This window comes from Sebastes fasciatus, chromosome 6 (assembly GCF_043250625.1).
Source record: "Sebastes fasciatus isolate fSebFas1 chromosome 6, fSebFas1.pri, whole genome shotgun sequence".
NCBI lineage: Eukaryota > Metazoa > Chordata > Actinopteri > Perciformes > Sebastidae > Sebastes > Sebastes fasciatus.
In genome coordinates, this window is record NC_133800.1 from 17,375,096 (window position 1) to 17,393,562 (window position 18,467).

General features: G+C 39.3%; 2 protein-coding genes across 3 annotated transcripts; one reads left to right on the plus strand and one right to left on the minus strand.

The window, feature by feature from the left end:
* Positions 1-58: 58 nt before the first annotated feature.
* tpcn1 (two pore segment channel 1) lies at positions 59-12,985 on the minus strand. 2 transcript variants are annotated; one of them, XM_074638091.1, is made up of 26 exons: positions 12,330-12,985; positions 8,497-8,633; positions 6,661-6,837; positions 6,460-6,573; positions 6,159-6,289; positions 5,579-5,667; positions 5,374-5,408; positions 5,196-5,254; positions 4,917-5,016; positions 4,676-4,792; positions 4,440-4,564; positions 4,308-4,356; positions 4,151-4,214; positions 4,008-4,052; positions 3,854-3,910; positions 3,713-3,766; positions 3,500-3,572; positions 3,114-3,221; positions 2,856-3,017; positions 2,580-2,695; positions 1,803-1,849; positions 1,641-1,709; positions 1,426-1,522; positions 1,051-1,190; positions 880-960; positions 59-799 (listed from the first exon to the last, which is right to left on the minus strand). In XM_074638091.1, the coding sequence occupies exons 1-26, from the start codon at positions 12,418-12,420 to the stop codon at positions 653-655; spliced, it is 2,484 nt and encodes an 827-aa protein (XP_074494192.1). In that variant the 5' UTR covers positions 12,421-12,985; the 3' UTR covers positions 59-652. The 2 variants fall into 2 exon arrangements, with proteins under 2 accessions (XP_074494192.1, XP_074494191.1); XM_074638090.1 differs by lacking the exon at positions 12,330-12,985 and adding an exon at positions 8,795-10,392.
* Positions 12,986-14,967: 1,982 nt separating this feature from the next.
* Positions 14,968-18,144, plus strand: drc10 (dynein regulatory complex subunit 10). The gene is made up of 4 exons (XM_074638096.1): positions 14,968-16,113; positions 16,301-16,522; positions 16,615-16,686; positions 17,714-18,144. The coding sequence occupies exons 1-4, from the start codon at positions 15,484-15,486 to the stop codon at positions 17,993-17,995; spliced, it is 1,206 nt and encodes a 401-aa protein (XP_074494197.1). The 5' UTR covers positions 14,968-15,483; the 3' UTR covers positions 17,996-18,144.
* The last annotated feature ends 323 nt before the right edge of the window (positions 18,145-18,467 follow it).

Genomic DNA, 18,467 nt, shown 5'->3' on the forward strand with positions numbered 1-18,467 from the left:
GTAAGTAAATAAGCAGTTACCAACAGTATGATAGTACAGCAAAAATACATAAATGCACTTGACAATTCGAACAGTTTATTAAATCCCTTCTTAACTAACTGAAATACATTACAGAATAAGAAGTTATATAAAAGTAAAATACTTTGAGTCTTTTTCAGACATTAGGTTAGGAGATACAACGTAATTGTTTGTTGGGTTGAGCTAAAAGGAGTGTAAGTATTTATACTTTTGGTCTTTAGATAAATGTAGTGTCTGTTAATACTGATCAGAAGAGCCATTCAACTAAGGCATCGGGTTTAAGTACATGATTTACAAGAGGTCACAAAAGGCCTACAGCAGTATATGTACACAACATACTGTAGTAGTACAGGTTCCCTGGTAATATTGGCTGCAGTCTTTGAAAAGGCCAATAGAGGGCAACTCTCCCGCTTCACTGGTCGATCAACAGACCTGCACTGAGGTCTTTCTGTCTGTACTGACAGCTCTGGGAAGGAGTCATCATTAACTCGTCTCACTCACGTCAGTCCAAAAGGCCCCCGACTTGTTTCCCTCTGTGGCAAACGGGGAACTGGAGAAGACCTGGAGTGATGGGTGTTTCTTTGCATTTAAAAACGCTTAGATGGTGATGTGTATGTACTGCTTGCAAACTGCATTAATTGACGCTGTGTGGTCCAGTCTGTGCGTTGAGCTGAGGCTCTGGGAAGGAAGACGGGTCACAGACGGGAATGTCCAGATCCCGCCCCAGACTTTGGTCTTGCTCAGGTAAGTTTTCCCTTGAATACTCTGCATACCACTCGTGCTGAAACGAGATGTAGAGAAAGTGAGGAGGTTGAGACGGAACAACGACTGGTATTCGGGATTATTTCTTCAGTTTCTTACCTGTATCTCCTCCTCGTACATTTTCATGCTGAGGTCACTCTTTGTCCTAGACCTGCGACCAAGGTACACCAGAGACGAGTGCTGTACACACCAAAGCAGGAGGGAAAGCTGATTAGAGAGATTTCATGAGAAGAGCAGAATACTAAGAGTTTTTTGTGTGTGTTTTCTTACCCCTCCCCGGTCCATAGTATGTAGGACTCCCTGTAGCGAGCTGAGGGAGGACAGTCCTGGGCAAGTCTGTTTGTACAGCTCCAGAGTGGCCAGAGCTTCATCACGACTCACCTCTACTTCAAACACTATTCCGTTCTCATCTAGAGCATGTGCACACATCAAAATGACTCCCTGAATGCTAATTCATACTTCACACTGTCCTTTCACGCAGTACTGGAAGCTAAATATTAATCAAATAAGCATTTTATCCGATTATCTGTGTAAGAAATACTGCAAATATTCGAGAATACATGAAGGCTTTTATTCTGAAGTGCTATATATTCTGTAAATGTATACACAATATCCACACAAACGCGCACACACACTTAATCTCACCCTCTGGGTTCTCCACTGGTTCCCGGTTCTTGCGGCTGTAGTTCATGCGGAACACAAATGCATCCAGAATGAACGCCACAATGATTGTCATCACCACCTGGAGAGAAAAAATATCACACAAATGCGTCACAATAACAAAATTAACGCACAGATGAAGGTAGAAATGCAGTGCATAATCCCACAGACATATCAAACATAAACTGCACAGGCCTCACCATGGTAACTATGTAAAAGGTCATGAAGTAGAGTCGGCTCCAGTGGGTTGTCATAGAAGTTACTCCTTCCTGTAGGAGAGAACACGGCAGCAGTGAAACAGCAACACCCACTGATCAATGACAAGACTGCAGAGTTGTGACTAATAAATGACTTGATCTTACCATGGTAATGTACCAGTTATTGACAACAGTTAGTTCAAACAGAGTCACTGGAAAAAAGAAAAGGTATCCACAAATTAGAAAACATGAAAATGTACAAATCTAGAGAAATAGTGAGCTACAACATACAATACAATTTCTCGACACATTATACAATGGCTTTTTTTCGACATGCTATACTATGACTTATTTTTTCAACATACTATAATATGATTTTTTTTTAAATTTTCGACACACTATACTATGACTTTTTAATTTTTTCAAACTATTATGATTTTTTTTCGACATACTATGACTTTTTTTTCGACATACTGTACTATGATCTTTTTTTCCCGACATACTATACAATGACTTTTTTCAACAAACTCTGCTATGTTTTTTTTTTATTTTTCCGACATACTATACCAGGACTTTTTTCGACATAGAATACTATGACTTTTTTATTTTTTTTTATTTTGACGTACTATACAATTACTTTTTTCAAAATACTATACTATAATTTTTTCAACATACAATATGATTTTTATGATTTTTTTTGACATACTATACAATGAAAAAAAAATGTAACTATATATTCATGACCAGTTTTACATCTTCAGTAGGAATGAATGGGCTGCTGAGAGTCACAGACAAGTTCAGGAAGTTGGAAAGTACTGAGAGGGGGACTAATGCATATTTGGTTTTGGTCTTTTCATGGGATTTGTTGACAATAACAACAATATAGTAATATAATATTTCCAGCCTTTTTTTAACAAGAAAAAAAATAAATAGAGGAATTACCAAAGCTGCTGAGAATGTTGTTGAAGTTATTGAGATAATAGTAGCCTTCTTCCAACACTGTTTTGTTGCCGTAGGTGATGTTGATCTGTCTGTAGGAGTCTGCCACTGTGCTGGTGCTGAGAAGGAAAACAAATAGACGAAGTGAAGTAAACATAATTTGTCCTCTTATGCCACAAGGTATAAGAAAATGCAGAAGACCGCCGTTAATGCCAATATATATCCCATTCTGACAATATGTAAAAATACTGAGAAATAAATTGCAATTGCTTGACTCACTTGCAGCAGTTGGGATAAATCACATCTGCAAAGAACTCCATCCCAACAATTGCAAAGGAGTAGTAGAAGATGATTAAGGTCAAACCCAGACTTGCCATCCTGGGGAAGAGCTCAAACATGGTATCCAACACATTACGATACCTCTGCTTTATCTTAAACAACCTGTGAAAGAAATTGGACCAACATTTTAACATAACGAAAATGTGAAATATAAGTGTAAGTACATTATCCTCTTAAGAGTAAGAAATAAAAGTGTACCTGAGCAACTGAAGTGGTCTGAGAACTACGATAAAGTAAAACGGCTCCATATCGAAGGCAAGAGCAATCAGGCCCATGAAGGCAAACACTGTCACTGAGAAGTCAAACCTAGACGGACAAGCACAGTGAGCATTAACACCAAAGATACAGAACCAGTGTTTGCTACATGTTGAAATACATTTTAATTGTGTTTTCACAAAATATCAACATTAAAATTACTGAAGTTTTAGTAAGAGTACTGAATCCAAATGTACAGACTGGAGCAGGGTCTATGGATTTATGCTCATTGTGGTGCTCGGCATAACCCCTCTACAAGTCTGAAGTTTTGGATTCAGTACTCATTCAATAAGTCAATCAATCAAACCAGTATCCAAGTTATTACTCACAGATTCCACCCAGAGCTGATATAAGCCATTGGCCCCAAACCAGCTATTTTCAATAACACCTCTACACCATAAACTAAAAGCAGAAGGACAGAGGCAGAGTTATTATCAGTAAAAGTGCATGTAAACAACTTTAATTCTTGATGCCCTCTATGACTATTTTTACAGCATATGATATGTTCTATGTGAGTGAGAGACAGCACGCAGCCTACTCACTGGTCAGAAAAACAATGTAACTCCAGGGAACAATTTTGGACCAGGAAAATCCACCTGCATGAGGACAGGAAGGTGAGAGATCTGTAGTGCAAAACACTTTCCTTCAGTCATGTGCATTTACGTCATCGGGAAAGATCTTACTATTCAGTGTGTACGTCTCCACAAGGATCCACACACCATTGACGGCCACCACCACATCTGCAGCCACGAGAAATTGTCAAAAAGGTTTATGATGAGAGACTTTGCCTCGGTATCTTCTGAAGACAGCACGGAGAATGTAAATGATGACACTTACACATGGTATATTGGAAGGCCTTTGACTTCACAAGCAGGTTGATGCCTATTAAAGTAGAGAAGAAAGAGCTGAGATTACGGACTCGAGAGACAGATTTGTTTAGTCTGATAAACAGGAGAAAACAAAAACTTTTCAAAACTTGCCTTTGAAAATGAGGAAGGTTGTGTGTGGAAGGTCATCGAACCAATGTTCTCCACTGCGTCGTGCCTAAACAACGCACACGTATGAGGTATGTGTACATTAAAAGGACACAAAATAGAGTGAATTTTAACCGCATTGTACAAATGTAAGTCTACTTACCTTCCATTTAAGGCCAGTGACCTCATAGAACTTATAAAAGTCCTGTAGACTGCAGCAGAACAGAGAGAAAATGTAACATTGCAATTGAAAGCAGAAGGATTTTAACTGAAAGAGTGTGTGTCAGGCAGTTACCTGAGCATAGGAGCCCCTGAGGTGTTAAGAGCTTTATATGTGAGGAAGCGGTCTCTTGCAGACATCCGTGGTCTGTAAAATCGCATCAGACCATCAAACTGTTTCAGCGACACGCCCATCGGCCTCTGGAAAGAAAACAACAGCAACACAGAAACGCAGTGGCTGTGAGTGCTTCATATAAAATAAATAATTTGCAGCAAATACACATTACACTCCATAGAACAGTGAGGTTGTACCTGCCGGCTAACTAACAGCTGAAAGGCATGGTCGATCGCGGAGCGTTTGTGAAGTAAAAGAGACTTAAACTTCATCTTCTCGACGTCATTGAACGTATCAAACACCACTGCCAAAAGCTGGAGGGGTACAGAGAATTGAAGCTGATGAGTGATCATGTAAAAGAGCTAATTGGAAGCCATGTCTATTTTTAATAGGACTGAAATGTTAGAAGTGGTGAAAACAGGGCTATTTGTACTGTACCAGGTTCATGATGAAGTAGAGCTCTATGGAGAGGTAAACAATGAAGAAAACACAGGACCAGCGGTTCTTGGAGTACGATGGCATCATCACATCGGGGAAACTACAAGAAAGAGGGAAGCTTGAGATACACAAGTCATGTGAAACTGTAAAATCGACCTAAGTATACATATGGTGAGGAAATTTATGATGAGCTCTGAAAGTAGGAAGTATTGCTTGCATGCCATGTGTGTAAAGCAGAAACAGAAAACTGAACAGTGCTATGTCTACCGCTGTGCTTACTTTGCTGTGGTCAGCAGAACAAACAGACTGACGAGGCTGTTCTCCAGGGTGCTGAAGTACTGCGGCGAGACAACATGATTTAAGTCAGGAAATCTGACCACTACAGACACAAAAATCCCCAAACTTATGTAACTCACACAAACTAATGTCAGGCACTAAAGATAAAGTCTCAACGTACCGGGTCAGAAGTGTTTGGAGAGAAGATGCAGAAACCTGGGACGAGACAACAGGATGGTCAAGCACACAGAGTAACAGGGAACCCTGTTCCTTCTAAAGACAGTAGATGGTTCACGCTGAACTATTTTAAAAACTTCCGTACAAAAAAAAGGGGAAGAAAAGAAGCAACGGCATTTAATATACATTAAAATAAGAAGCATTCTCACCCAAGATAGCAAATATAACCATGAAGAAGAGCAGCAGTAGGAGGATGTCAATAAAAGGTGGGAGGGACTGGAAGATCTGACGCAAGTTTCTGATTGGATGAAAGAAAACCTTGTTAGTGATTAATGCGTTTAACAGTTAAATCAGTGGTGTCTGTATGTACAAGGAGTTGCACAAAAGCAAAATCATGGAAGAAATAAGGAAAAGGGGACATTATCTTTGAAGTAACCAATTCACAAAGTAGCTACATTAAAACAGTGAGCAGTAAATGCCATTTTTGAAAATTTCAGACGCTGGTGACAGCGACAGACATCTCGATGGATGTTCTAAAGTCAAATAGAGCAGAACTGTAACTGAGCTTGCAAGATTTTGTCAAGCTTTACAAGCTTACTGAGTAGCATATGTGTTTTCTTTCATATGAAAAAAACAAAACAACACAGGTTTGGAGCCTGAAAAGCGATGCTTAGCAGCTCTATGTGGTCTTTCCTTACTTATTAACTGAGGAAGCTGGAATTTCTATTTGGCCATGACTTTGACCTGACTGTGTGAATCTGTGTGTGTTATGTTAAGGTCATTGTGTACCTGCGCACAGCACCACAGTATCTACAGTCCACCAGGAAAATTGGTCTGAGAGCTCTGGTCACTCTCACGTGAGACGTCTGTCTGATCAGAACCACTATGGCCTCCACGAACTGTAGCAGCAACACACACGTCTGAACATGGAGAAGAGACAACATGAAGAATATGCAGTAACAGAAGCTGAATCCCAACCTATGATGTGAGGCTGCCTTTCCTCATTGGACCAGACCCCTAGGAGAGAAAGCATCCAGCATGCTGCAGGGACTATAATGCCATCAGAAAGTACCCATCGTGGATCAGTTACCTTCACCATGGTCCTCTTGTGTCGTATGAAGGTGTGGAAGCCTAACCAGCGAAGTTTCATGCATAGCTCAAATGCCACCATAACCAAAGCCAGCAGCTCCAGAGTGGCATGGACCTGCAGAGGCATCAAATACACAGGTGCTTTTACAAGAAAACTGTGTGTATAAGGCGAGCTTGTGTTTGTGTGTATATGTTCACTCACGTAGACATCCAGGCGCAGTGAGGGCACAGCAGGAGCTTCACACAGTGACAGCATCATCAGCAGCAGGCCTGTCACCAGCTCCATCATGTAGAACAGGTGGTTGTGGGCAAACAGGTACGCTGACAGCGCCTTTGAGTTTCGAGGATGGGTGAAGAACTTATCATTGTTCTCTCCCTCCTGTATGAATTTAAACCAAACAATGTAAGCCTTTGTTATTTTATTTACTGGATTTCAGCTGATTTAATTAATGTCCCACCACTGTGGAGCCATACCTGTGGTCTGAGAAACACAATGCATTAGCATAAATCAAATCTAACACATATTAGTATGATGAAACAGTAACCAATTTTCCTATTCATTAATATTCAGAATTTTAACTCTTTAAATGTTTACACAATGCCGCTGTTTTTATTTAATTATTTTCTGTATACTAAATGCTAGGGTTTTGTTCACAGTCTGGGATATGTCAGTGATTACCAACAATATTGATTTTAGGGCTGTCAAAGTTATCACCATAACGTGTAAATGCAAATTCGTTCAGGCTCAGTTTTAAAGCTAGAGTGAAGATACTGGCATCATATGAAACTAGAAAATCTAAGTATTTGCCCCATAGGCTCTAGATTGAAAGCCTGATATATTAGAATTCATGCTTTTATGCTGTAATGGCCGACGGATCAAAAATACATACAGATATCAGGCCTATACTGACTCAAATAGCTGCATCAGTTATCGGTGACTATGGGGCCGATCCATTTAAAATAGATTATATATGTATATACTATACATTATATTATGGAATTTGAATTCCTGTTTAAGTTTTGACCAACTTGTTGCTGCCTTTAAAAGGTTTACACTTGAATTGTAAATACACATAAAAGAATGATCCCAGTAACCTCCACACAGTGAGGCATACAGCTTGTTAATTAAACACTAGTATTGGATCGGTACTCAGTATGTACATACACATTCATACACTGGTGGCAGAGGCTGCCAAACAAGGTGCCAACCGGCCCATCAGGATCTAATCATTCTAATCATTCGCACACCGATGGCACAGCCTTTGGGAACAAATTGGTTGTTCAGTATCTTGCCCAAGGACACTTCAACATGCGGACCAGAGGACCCGGGGATCGAACTCCAATTTTCCGATTAGTGGACAACCCGATCTATCTCCTGAGCCACAGCCGCCCCGGGCGGCACAAACATTTGCTGCCAGTCCTATGCTTCTGATCACCAGTTGGTAGCAATAATGTGCAAAGAAGCGTAGTAATGCGCCAACAAATGCAGTGAAGAAGAAGACTGAAAGCTTGCAAATATGGATATAAACAAAGCCCAATTTATACTGGTAGTATTTTTTTTAAATAAATAAAATAATAATATCGGCTTTGGAAATATGTTATGAGGAAGGAAATGCATTCAACACATTATCTGGCCTTAAGGATGCACACATGCTTTGTTAAGAAACGCTAAATGTAAATATATATATATACACCAACACCTTTTATATCATTACACATGGACTCTGCAACTTTTTAAAAACACAATGAAAAAGCCTGCGTTTGTGTGAGTTTGCGTTTTTGTATCAAAAATAAGTGGACAACTATTCTATATCCATATTTGTGCTTCCCTACTTTCGTTTGTATTTTGAAGTTCCTTGTTTCTTAATTGATTTATTACTTCCACCAGCTGTTCATGAACTAAATATAGACACATTTAAAGAGCACAAAGTTTAACCATCTACAGGTAATACAGTTTGAAAGGTGTAACAAAAAACATTATATAACCATGTGAACTCAGCTGCCCTGTACTCTCAGTAACTAACAATCCACTGCTTACCTGCAGGTAGATGGCTGCCTCTTGGTAGTTCATCTCCCAGCTTTGCCGTAAGGACACATTTTGGGCTCTGTGGTTTTGTGGCCCAGGCGTTGAGATCACAGCGTTGTTCACTATGTCATAATTGCCTCCTCCTCCATCTGGAAGAAAACATAAATGTCAGTGTATTGATACAGCCCATAAGTGGAAAAGAACAACCAACTGTAATAATGAAGTTGTCTTTTCATTTCCATATTTAGCCCTCCGTATACAGGTCTCACACACACACACACACACAGTACATAGAGGGGTATGGGCCTACCAATGCAGTCTAGTTCTAACTGTAAGGCATAGGAGGAGATCACTACTGGACTCGGGTTGTGGGCATGATCTTCATGGGAACCAGATGCCTGTCCGCATATGCACTCCATTGATCAGTTTGGATTTGTCTGTGTGCCCCAGCTGTGTGAATGAATCAAGGTCCCTGATGTCCACAGCACAAGTGTGTCTGTGTGTGAGTGAATATGTCATTCACAGTGTGCTGGTCTTGTTCCAACATCCACACACATCTGGAGATACAGATGGCCAAACATTCCACTCAGGCCTGATGCAGACTCCAGAAACACAGTCCGGATGCACGTCCTTAAAGATCCAGAAATATTCAGGCCAAGCCGGCGGATCAGAGTGACACTGGAGACAGAACACCCTTCAAAACAATTAACAATGCTTATGAAGCTCAGTACTTCTTTGACAATTGGTTGCTTCTTTTGGAAAAAAATGTCTCTTACAGTCGCCTTGATGAGAGTTACTGTGACCAGTGACAGTGAAATGTGACTTACACACACGTGCACACATTAGCCTCCAGCCTGAGCCACAGAGTTTGAACTTTGAACCCAGTGCAGCCAGTCAGTAAGAAAGTGCAGTGTTTGCATTGATATCACATTGTCTATTACGTCCCCTTTCCTGCCACAGACAGGATACAGACACGAGACAGAAAAACCACAGGAGGAATCAATCCTGCGCTACAAGAGGGAGAGTGACTAACTTCAAAAGACAGGGAAGACATCTAGCTATCTAATAACACTGAGAAAGCAATACGCCATTGTAGGACGTAATGTAGAATTACTGAATGACTATCTTAAATGACACAGAAAAAAGTAATATCTTTAAAATTAACTCAAAAGTACAACTGAAAAAGATTAAATCCAGATTAACTAGTATTCTCTATTAACCTGAAATTACAGATGACTCAAGCAGGGTCCTTCATAAATATAAATCACAGTTTCTTTCTTGAAAAAGCAAACCCTCCATGTGTCTTTCAGCAGCTGCATATTTTAGTCCTGTGTGAGTTTATCTTGGTGCTCTTCCCACGTACTGTACATCACATGTCTGCTTCAGGCACGACTCCTGGAATGAAAAGTTGTGGAGACCATATGACTCTCTGAAATGCAGGCACAGACTGTTCCCGTCCACTGTAACGGCAGCAGATTGAGCTGAAGTGTGAAGATCAAATTCCAGTCCAGCGGCAGCCTGGTTGTTATCCTGACAGGAGTACAACCCGTGTCCAACGTGTGCCACTCCAACCTCTCATTTGTTTGAGAACAATAACATGTTCGGAGCTCCCGGTCAAAAACACGGTGGGGTCAGGCTGACAGAAACACAAACAGGCTCAGCAGTCATGACCGTTTCTCCCAGGACAAGTAAAAACTAGTTTTGTGGTGATCTGAAAGGTCCTGACCACCAGCAGTAAAACTGAACTCCACACTTCTATCCAAGCAAGTGATTTGTCAATGAGGTGATAAAATGCAGCCTTCTTTCTCGGTGTCCAGGTTCAAACTCCCTCTCTTTCCAGAAAGCTCCAACAGCAATCAGCAAGAACAGTATGATACTTCCTCCTTGTCCACCACTCCCAAATGTCCTGAGGACAAAAAAACTCCTCTCCTCTTCCTGTTCACCTCCAGCCAGAGAACATGATCCAGTACACTCACACACACACACACACACACAGACACACTTACACACAGGCTGCAGACATTCACACACACATGCGGCCCATGAGCACCAGGGAGGGGCTGAGGGGCGCACTGGTCTGCTGAGGCAGCAGTTTCTCAGAGGGGTCATTTTGTTGCTTATATACAAAGGCAGCAGGATTACTATGTTGAGTGGATGCATGGATACCCATACGTACTGCACACAAACACACGTGATGTCAGAGCCTGGTGGACAATCTCTGCTCGCCATGAAAGCAGTGTGGCCTGGACGTGCAGCATGTATGCAGCTGACGGTCAACAACATTAGACGGCTTCCGACTGCGCTAGTGCACATCTGGTAAGTAGACGAGCATTAACCTCATATCACAAAATATACTGCTATGATAACATATAGAAAAACACTAAATACTCTTCTATAAACAACACTATACAGTATTATAAATAGTTATACAAAAACAATGCAACAACATACTTTTATATTAGCTACTGTATGGCTTAATGAGAGTTTACATCTCCGTCCTTCTGTGCACTGAATCCCTCATACAGAAGAAACCAACCAACCTGCCTATACTCAGTTGCAAGTTTATTTGGTACACCTAGGCTGCTCCACACAAAGTGTGTGAAGGAGCGCTATCGCAGGTCCTTCCTTCCTGCAGCTGTCAGACTCCACAACCAGCACTGCTCCCAGCAGACCACTTAGACACCAAATGATATTCTCAGGTGGAATTTCATTCATTCATTCATTCATTCATTCATTTCATTCTCACTGTGCAATATCATTTTCCACTTGTGCAATTTTTTTAAGAGTCTGTTTATTGTCAATACTGTATGTACCTCTCCTATTTTTATACTTCCTTCTATTTAAATGGTAAATATTTTGTTACACTTTGTTTAGCTCTTTTTTTTTATTGTTAGCTGATGCATCTTGTTTTCTTTTGCACTATCCCCTTTGCTGCTGTACACTGCAAATTTCCCCACTGCGGGACTAATAAAGGAATATCTTATTTTGTTGAAAGTGTTTTAGAGAGGTGTTGATTCAATTTCATGTCATTTTTGGAGGTGAATGAGGGTAAACTAAGAATTAGAAACAAATATAAGTAGAATACAACAGCCCCACAAACAACATCTTCCAAAATGACTATAATAAAGTTGAATAAACACCTAAAACAGTTCAAACAAAAATTGAACATTATAACCTTCATGAAGGTGGGATGTATTGCAAAGCAGACAGATAGATAGATAGATAGATAGATAGATAGATAGATAGATAGATAGATAGATAGATAGATAGATAGATAGTAACTTTATTGATCCCGAGGGAAATTCAAGTTTCCAGCATCACAGTTCCATAGTGCAAAACATGTTAGTAAAAAGGCAGTAAAAAAGTTAGTAGTGCAAAGTACAAAAAAATATACCGGATATAAAAATACAAGGAAATGAAGAAAACTAGTTTTCTTCATTTCCTTGTACTATATTCAGTATAGTACTGTACTATATACTCCCTGCACTATATTCAGTTTTAACAGCTGTTAAAAGTGAATATAGTGCAGCTGTGATACACGACTATTAAAAAAGTGAATATAGTGCAGAAGAGACTGTTAAAACTGAATATAGTGCAGGGTAACTCAGTAGCTTAGTCTATGAAAGTGCACTGTGTGCATTATTATCTGTCCTGCAGACAGTTAATGCTAGACTGCATTAGGATTAGCTGTTTAACTGAGTGTAGGTAGGCTACATTTAATACCATGCAACATTAGCAACACCAAAAATCAATGTCCAGGGTCATGCATGGGCCCAGCTATTCATGCATACATTGTTTGCAATAACTCCACTATGGCTGAAGATGAGGATACTACAAGAACTTACTTTCGTCCACTCTCTCAGTCTCGTCGTTGAGTAAACCGCTGTTTGCTTCATCCCAGGTTAAGATGAGAGGCACATCGTCGTCAGACTCCATATTTAGCAGATAAACAGGCTGCAACCAGCTTTGATTCACTTATAGTCAATTAAGAGTTGATCTAAGCTGCTCACTAGCTAAATAAGTGCGCTGCACATCTTGTGCGCTAGACAAACCCGAGTACTTTTTGCTAACTGAGATGAGAGCTAGTTAAGATGTGTCTCTGGTTAGCCATGCAAATCAGGAACTAGTGGCTTCTCAAGTTGTGTAAAGCGGACACACGGCCTGTGGGTTGCAGATCTGCTCTTTGTCCTGCTGTCACAGACGGCATCTGTCACCGAATCAACTGGTTCACTGTCACTCAGGCTAACAAGCTGAGACTGTCCGTCTGTGTCCATCACGGGATCATCACCATCACCATCCCCATCACACAACAGCAAGGCTTTCTGCTGGATAACATGTGTTCTGCGTGTTCTTCTAACATTTAACCGATGACTAAGTACAACAGGTTTATATCTACATTAATCGTTCTGCAGAGCAACAACACCTGACACTAATTATCGACACACGAAACTACTAAAAGCTCTACCACCGGATAGCTGGATCAACAAACATTCACGACACTGGAGCAATTTCCGGCAAGGCTATAAGGGAACGTTGCCAAATTTTCAAAATAAAAGTAAATTGATCTAAGATAATGCTTTTAAATTCACATTCATTCTTACAAATATTGCTAGCAGCTGCAATTCAATGCATCATAATTTATTTATTTATTTAAAAAGGATCCCCATTAGCTGATACCAATGGCACCAGCTAATCTTCCTGGGGTCCAAAATCAAGTACATTACATTTATCACATAGGCAACACTGGACTATCGATCAGCTGCTTAAGTAATGTATTCTTAGATGGTATTTGAATGACTAAGTGGCTAAAACCTGAGCCCCCAACATACAATTTATGGATTGAGAAGGTATGGGAAATTTACCACATGGAACAAATAACCTATTCCCTAAGACTCCAAAAAGACACATTTATTAAAAGGTGGAGCCCTGCCATGATTATACTAATACAGTGATTGGTGATCTGAATATTTTTATATATCCTGGATCATACTTGTATCTTTGTCTTCCTGACCCAGGTCATCTCTCTAAGCACATACACACACACACATACAACACATACCCTTTCACACAATTCCCCTCCCTGACATCTGACCCTTCACCACATTTAATTTTATTTATTTTACTTTATTTATTTATTTGACTTTATTTTATTTTAATTCTTTGGATTGTTTAAGTATGTGTCCTCCCTTTTTCTCTGAATTCAATTGAAATTATAGTTTAAGATGAAGTCTTGTTTTTTGTTTTCTCCCCTTGTTTTAAGTTGTGGAATTCTGTGAAAAAAAACAAAGAGACGGCTGTAAAATGAAAATACAGTGGGAAAGAATGTGATGATGATTGTATAAGTTGCTGAAACTGCAATAAAAACTAAGTTTAAAAAAAATCACATTCATTCATTTATATAAAAATCAAAATACTCATATGTATACATTTATTTTACGGCATCATAAGGTGTCGTAAATACGCATCAGTGATGTGATACCGTCACCCGCATTAGTGGTAACTTAGCAACAGAGGATGTCAACAGTATGTTCTGCTTGCGGCCAACGTCCTCGAGGAGAGGTAACTATGTAGCTTAGAAACGTTATATAACTATATCTAAACCAACACTAAGTAAATGAACTACTGCCAGCCTCCTAAAGAACAACTAGGAACCGTTTTAATCAACTTAAATAAAAAAAAAAACTAAGTAACTTCCACTTTTACTGTCGTAGATAGCTAACGGTAGCTAATGACTAATGTAATGTGATGCTGGTACAACAGTAACTATAGTTACTATAGGTCAGGGGTCAGCCTCGTGCGGCTCTTTAGCTCCTCTCCAGTGGCTCCCAGTGGATTTATAAAAAAATTAGTGGAAATGAATAACTGTTGTAACATTACAACTTTTTTCTCGTAATATTATGACTTTATTCTTGTTATATTACGTAATTTTTCTCGTAATATTACGATTTTTTTTCTTGTAAAGTTATGACTTTATTCTCGTAACATTTTGACTTTTTTTCTCGTAATGTTATTACTTTATTCTCGTTATATTACGACTTTTGTCTCGTTATATTACGACTTTTTTCTCGTAATATTATGACTTTATTCTCGTTATGTTATGACTTTATTCTCGTAATATTATGAATTTATTCTCGTTATATTACAACTTTTATTCACGTAAAGTTACGACTTTTTCTCGTAATATTACGACATTTTTCTCGTAAAATTATAACTTTATTCTCGTTATATTACGACTTTTTTCTCGTAATATTATTTCTTTATTCTCGTAACATTACGACTTTTTTCTCGTAAAGCTATGACTTTATTTTTGTAATATTACAAAAAAAAATTCTCGTAAAGTAATGACTTTATTCTTGTAACATTACAACTTTTTTCTCTTAATGCTATGATTTTATTCTTGAAATCTCAGATTTTCTTTCTCTCAATGTGGCCCTAATACTCCGTAATACATTTGCTCTTTGGCCCTCACTGCATTAGACTTATATACTATATACTTAGACTACAAACTGTTACCTTCATCACAATACTCGAATGTTTTGCGGCTCCAGACAGATTTTTTGTTTTTATTTTTTTTGCCTAAAATGGCTCTTTTGATGGTAAAGGTTGCTGACCCCTGCTATAGGCCAATGAGGCCTCAATACATATGTCACATAACTTAACTGCTGTAGTGGTTGCAAATAGCCTAATATTGCTACAATAATCATATAATAAATGATATAGCCTAATATAATAAATACAAAATAATACCCCCATATGGGAACCATAGACTATACAACCCACAAGGGTGGCAAGATGAACCTGTGTTATATCAGACTTTTCTCTAATCTTTAATTGTGTAAAATCCTAGGTAGTTTTACATTTTCAGGCCACATCGTCTTCGTATTAAGGGGCACAAGCGAAAAAGGTTGGGAAGCATTGGCACAGATACAAGATTGTAGACAATCACTGTATGTTCACATGTAACCTATAAAAATGTTACATTAATCTTTTGTTATCATCATGTTACCATCCAGTGATAGTATGTCTGCAAAGGTGGCGACCCAATCAGAAGATGCTCTCAAGAACCATGAACTGTCCCAGAAGAAGCTGCTCTCTGTTGAGGCTCAACTCATCTCAAACATATTGGAAAACTGCATCAGTCAAGTTGAGATTGCAGCCACTCTGCCTGCTGTTCTCCAGTTAAACAATGTATCCAATGTTGTGGACGAGGAGTTGAGTAGGGCACTTCAAGAGCATCAAATATTAGATAGTAGACTGGAGACACTGGAAGGTCTCAAGCAGGAGTCAAATGGGGAACAAGACGGAGAAGATGGGAAAGCAAGGGCTCAGCTTGAGAAGGACGTCAAGAACTCTGTCAGGGATCTGCTCAGGGTTGTCCGAGCCCATCCAGATGCCATTTGTGGCTTGAGGGCAGAGCTAGGTATGGAAGTAGGGGAGAGTGAGTACATACTAATTAGAGGGCTTGAGAAGTTTCACCGCTATGTGGTAGAAAAGTTGATGACCAGTTTGGATGAGGAGTTACAGCTGGTTCTCAACAAGCAGGTGTCTTCATCCACTGCCCACGATCTGGAGATCATAGTTTCACAGGAAGGAGAAGTAGCTACAGCCATGAAGCAAATAGATGCAACGGTGAGGCACCAAAGTGGATGTTGATTAAGAGACCCTTACTTACAAGAGTCTACCCTACCACATGTATAACTTGCTTAGATGCAGCTAGAGAAGAAAAAAAACAAAGATTTATTATTTAAGCCATTATATCCTATGGTCTTGACCTTTTTCCTATCTCATCTCTCCTATCTTTCTGTTCGTATCACAGATTTCTCAGATAAATGATGAGATAAAAGCAATGCAGAGTTCTCTGCAAGATAACATGAGTCAAGAAGCGGGTATGTCATTTCTTGCCGACAAGCAGTGCCAGTCACATATCAAGACATCAAAGATGAAGCACAGCAGTTTACAACGGGAGAATGATCAACTGAACAGTCAGCTCAACGACTTGATCCTTAAAAACAGGGAGGCAGAGAGAGTAATTCAAGAGGTGAGTTTAGTGCATCTAACATTTCACAGTAAATGTACTAACTTAATTTTCATTAAAACCCATGTCACTGTTACTATTTTTTTCCTTTGCAGGAAAGTGAAATCGTGGAGAAGGAAATTGAATACTTGCTCCAAACTTTTGACGATGAAATAGAAAAAGATCAGGTACAAACTCAGCCCCCACAAAGTGCCAAAAGTATCTGGAAAAAAGAATTAACTGTGTATACTCTGGACACTAGTTCATGTGCCTGTTGAGGCTACGTTCAGGGTGTTTAACATGGCAGTCTGTTCTTGACCTCGGATATAGTAGTTTAACAAAATTATCCAAACACAGGGTCCATTAACTAGCTTTTTCCTGAACCTTCATCCGCATCTCACAGTCTCTATCAGCTGATGGAGAACGCTGAGTTGTTGAGAGGATATTTCAAACTATATTCAGGATAAGGGAATTAAATTAGCACCTGCCACCTGCCAAAAAGCAATTCCTAAATTAAATAGTCAGGGATTAAGGTTACATGACATATTGCATGTTTCTACTGTCTGGTACCACTGACTCAGTGTTTACAATTCTAAAACGTTCTACACATACTTCAGAAGCGGCAGACAAAAAAATTGAGTGGCCGGTAAAAATGTTCAGTGACCTGCCACAGTGACAGGAGAGAAAAAAAACGTAATTTCAAACCCTATTCAGGATATTGTGCATATGCATCATCCTGCTCTAAAATATAATAATACAAAACACAGACAATCTTCACATTAGAAAAGCTGAAACCAGAGAATGTTTGCCATTTTTGCTCAATTAAACAACTGTAAGGATGAACTGATTATCAAAATAGTTGACGATTTATATCCCTTTGATCGATTAAACAAATATTTTTTAGTTCTAAAACACAGTCGTTTTATTTACACGTGAACATTATTTCACACATCGCCTTCAGGTGTGTCTCCTGTTTGAAATCCAGGACAGATGCATTCATACTCTGACAGCAATGTGTATCAGATGACCTATCTAATTGGTTTAGACACATTTCAATCCGAAAGTCATTAGAGCATTTATACCTGCTGATGATCAATATCTATGAATTGATCTTTGTTTAGGTTTACTTTTTTTCACACTTCTTTTATCTTCACTACTCACCACCATCTCTCTCTCGCCCCTCAACACCATAACTGCCACCATCATCCGTCTCAGGCCAACTTGGAGTTGAATGGAATGGGTTATGAAACGGAGGAGGAGGAGCTGAAGAAGCTGGAGGAATCCTTTTCTGTCCTAGAGGTGGAGAGCAACCAGATCCTGGAGAAGCGTCGGCTGGCAGAAGAGAAAAGAAGTATGGAAATGATAGAGCTGGAGTTGAAGACCAAAGCTGCTATTTTTGCCCAAGCCTGGTGGAGAGGCTACAGTACTCGCAAGGCGTTAAAGAACAAGGGCAAGAGCAAGAAGGGCAAAAAAGGCAAAGGCAAGAAGACCAAATAAACCACTGCCTAGGTCCATTACTCTGGTGCTACACAGTCACACACTCTACCTGTTGAGCATGAATGTTTTATAAAAAAAAACACCATTATACTCCATATTCAGTTTGTGTTTTTATGTGTTGTTTTTAATAAAGCTCTTTATGTTTTAAACTAGTATTTTTTATTTTTTTGTGAACAACACAATATTGATGACTGCAGCACTTTCTAACTCTCTGTGTGCAGCATTTCATATTTAGATACTGGCTTGTTGCAGACAATATCAAACTAATCATAAGTGTTTAAACAGCAGCATAATGTATAAGAAAACCAATGGACATCATCCACACAAATGTTTTGGCATTTGGTTTTGTTTCACCTGTTTTTGGTGAACACCTTTATAATTCTTATAAGTACGTGGATTTTATTGACCTCAGCTGATCTCCAGCATTGCCCTCAACTCTAAACTGAAAACAGATCTGATCAGTTAAATGAGT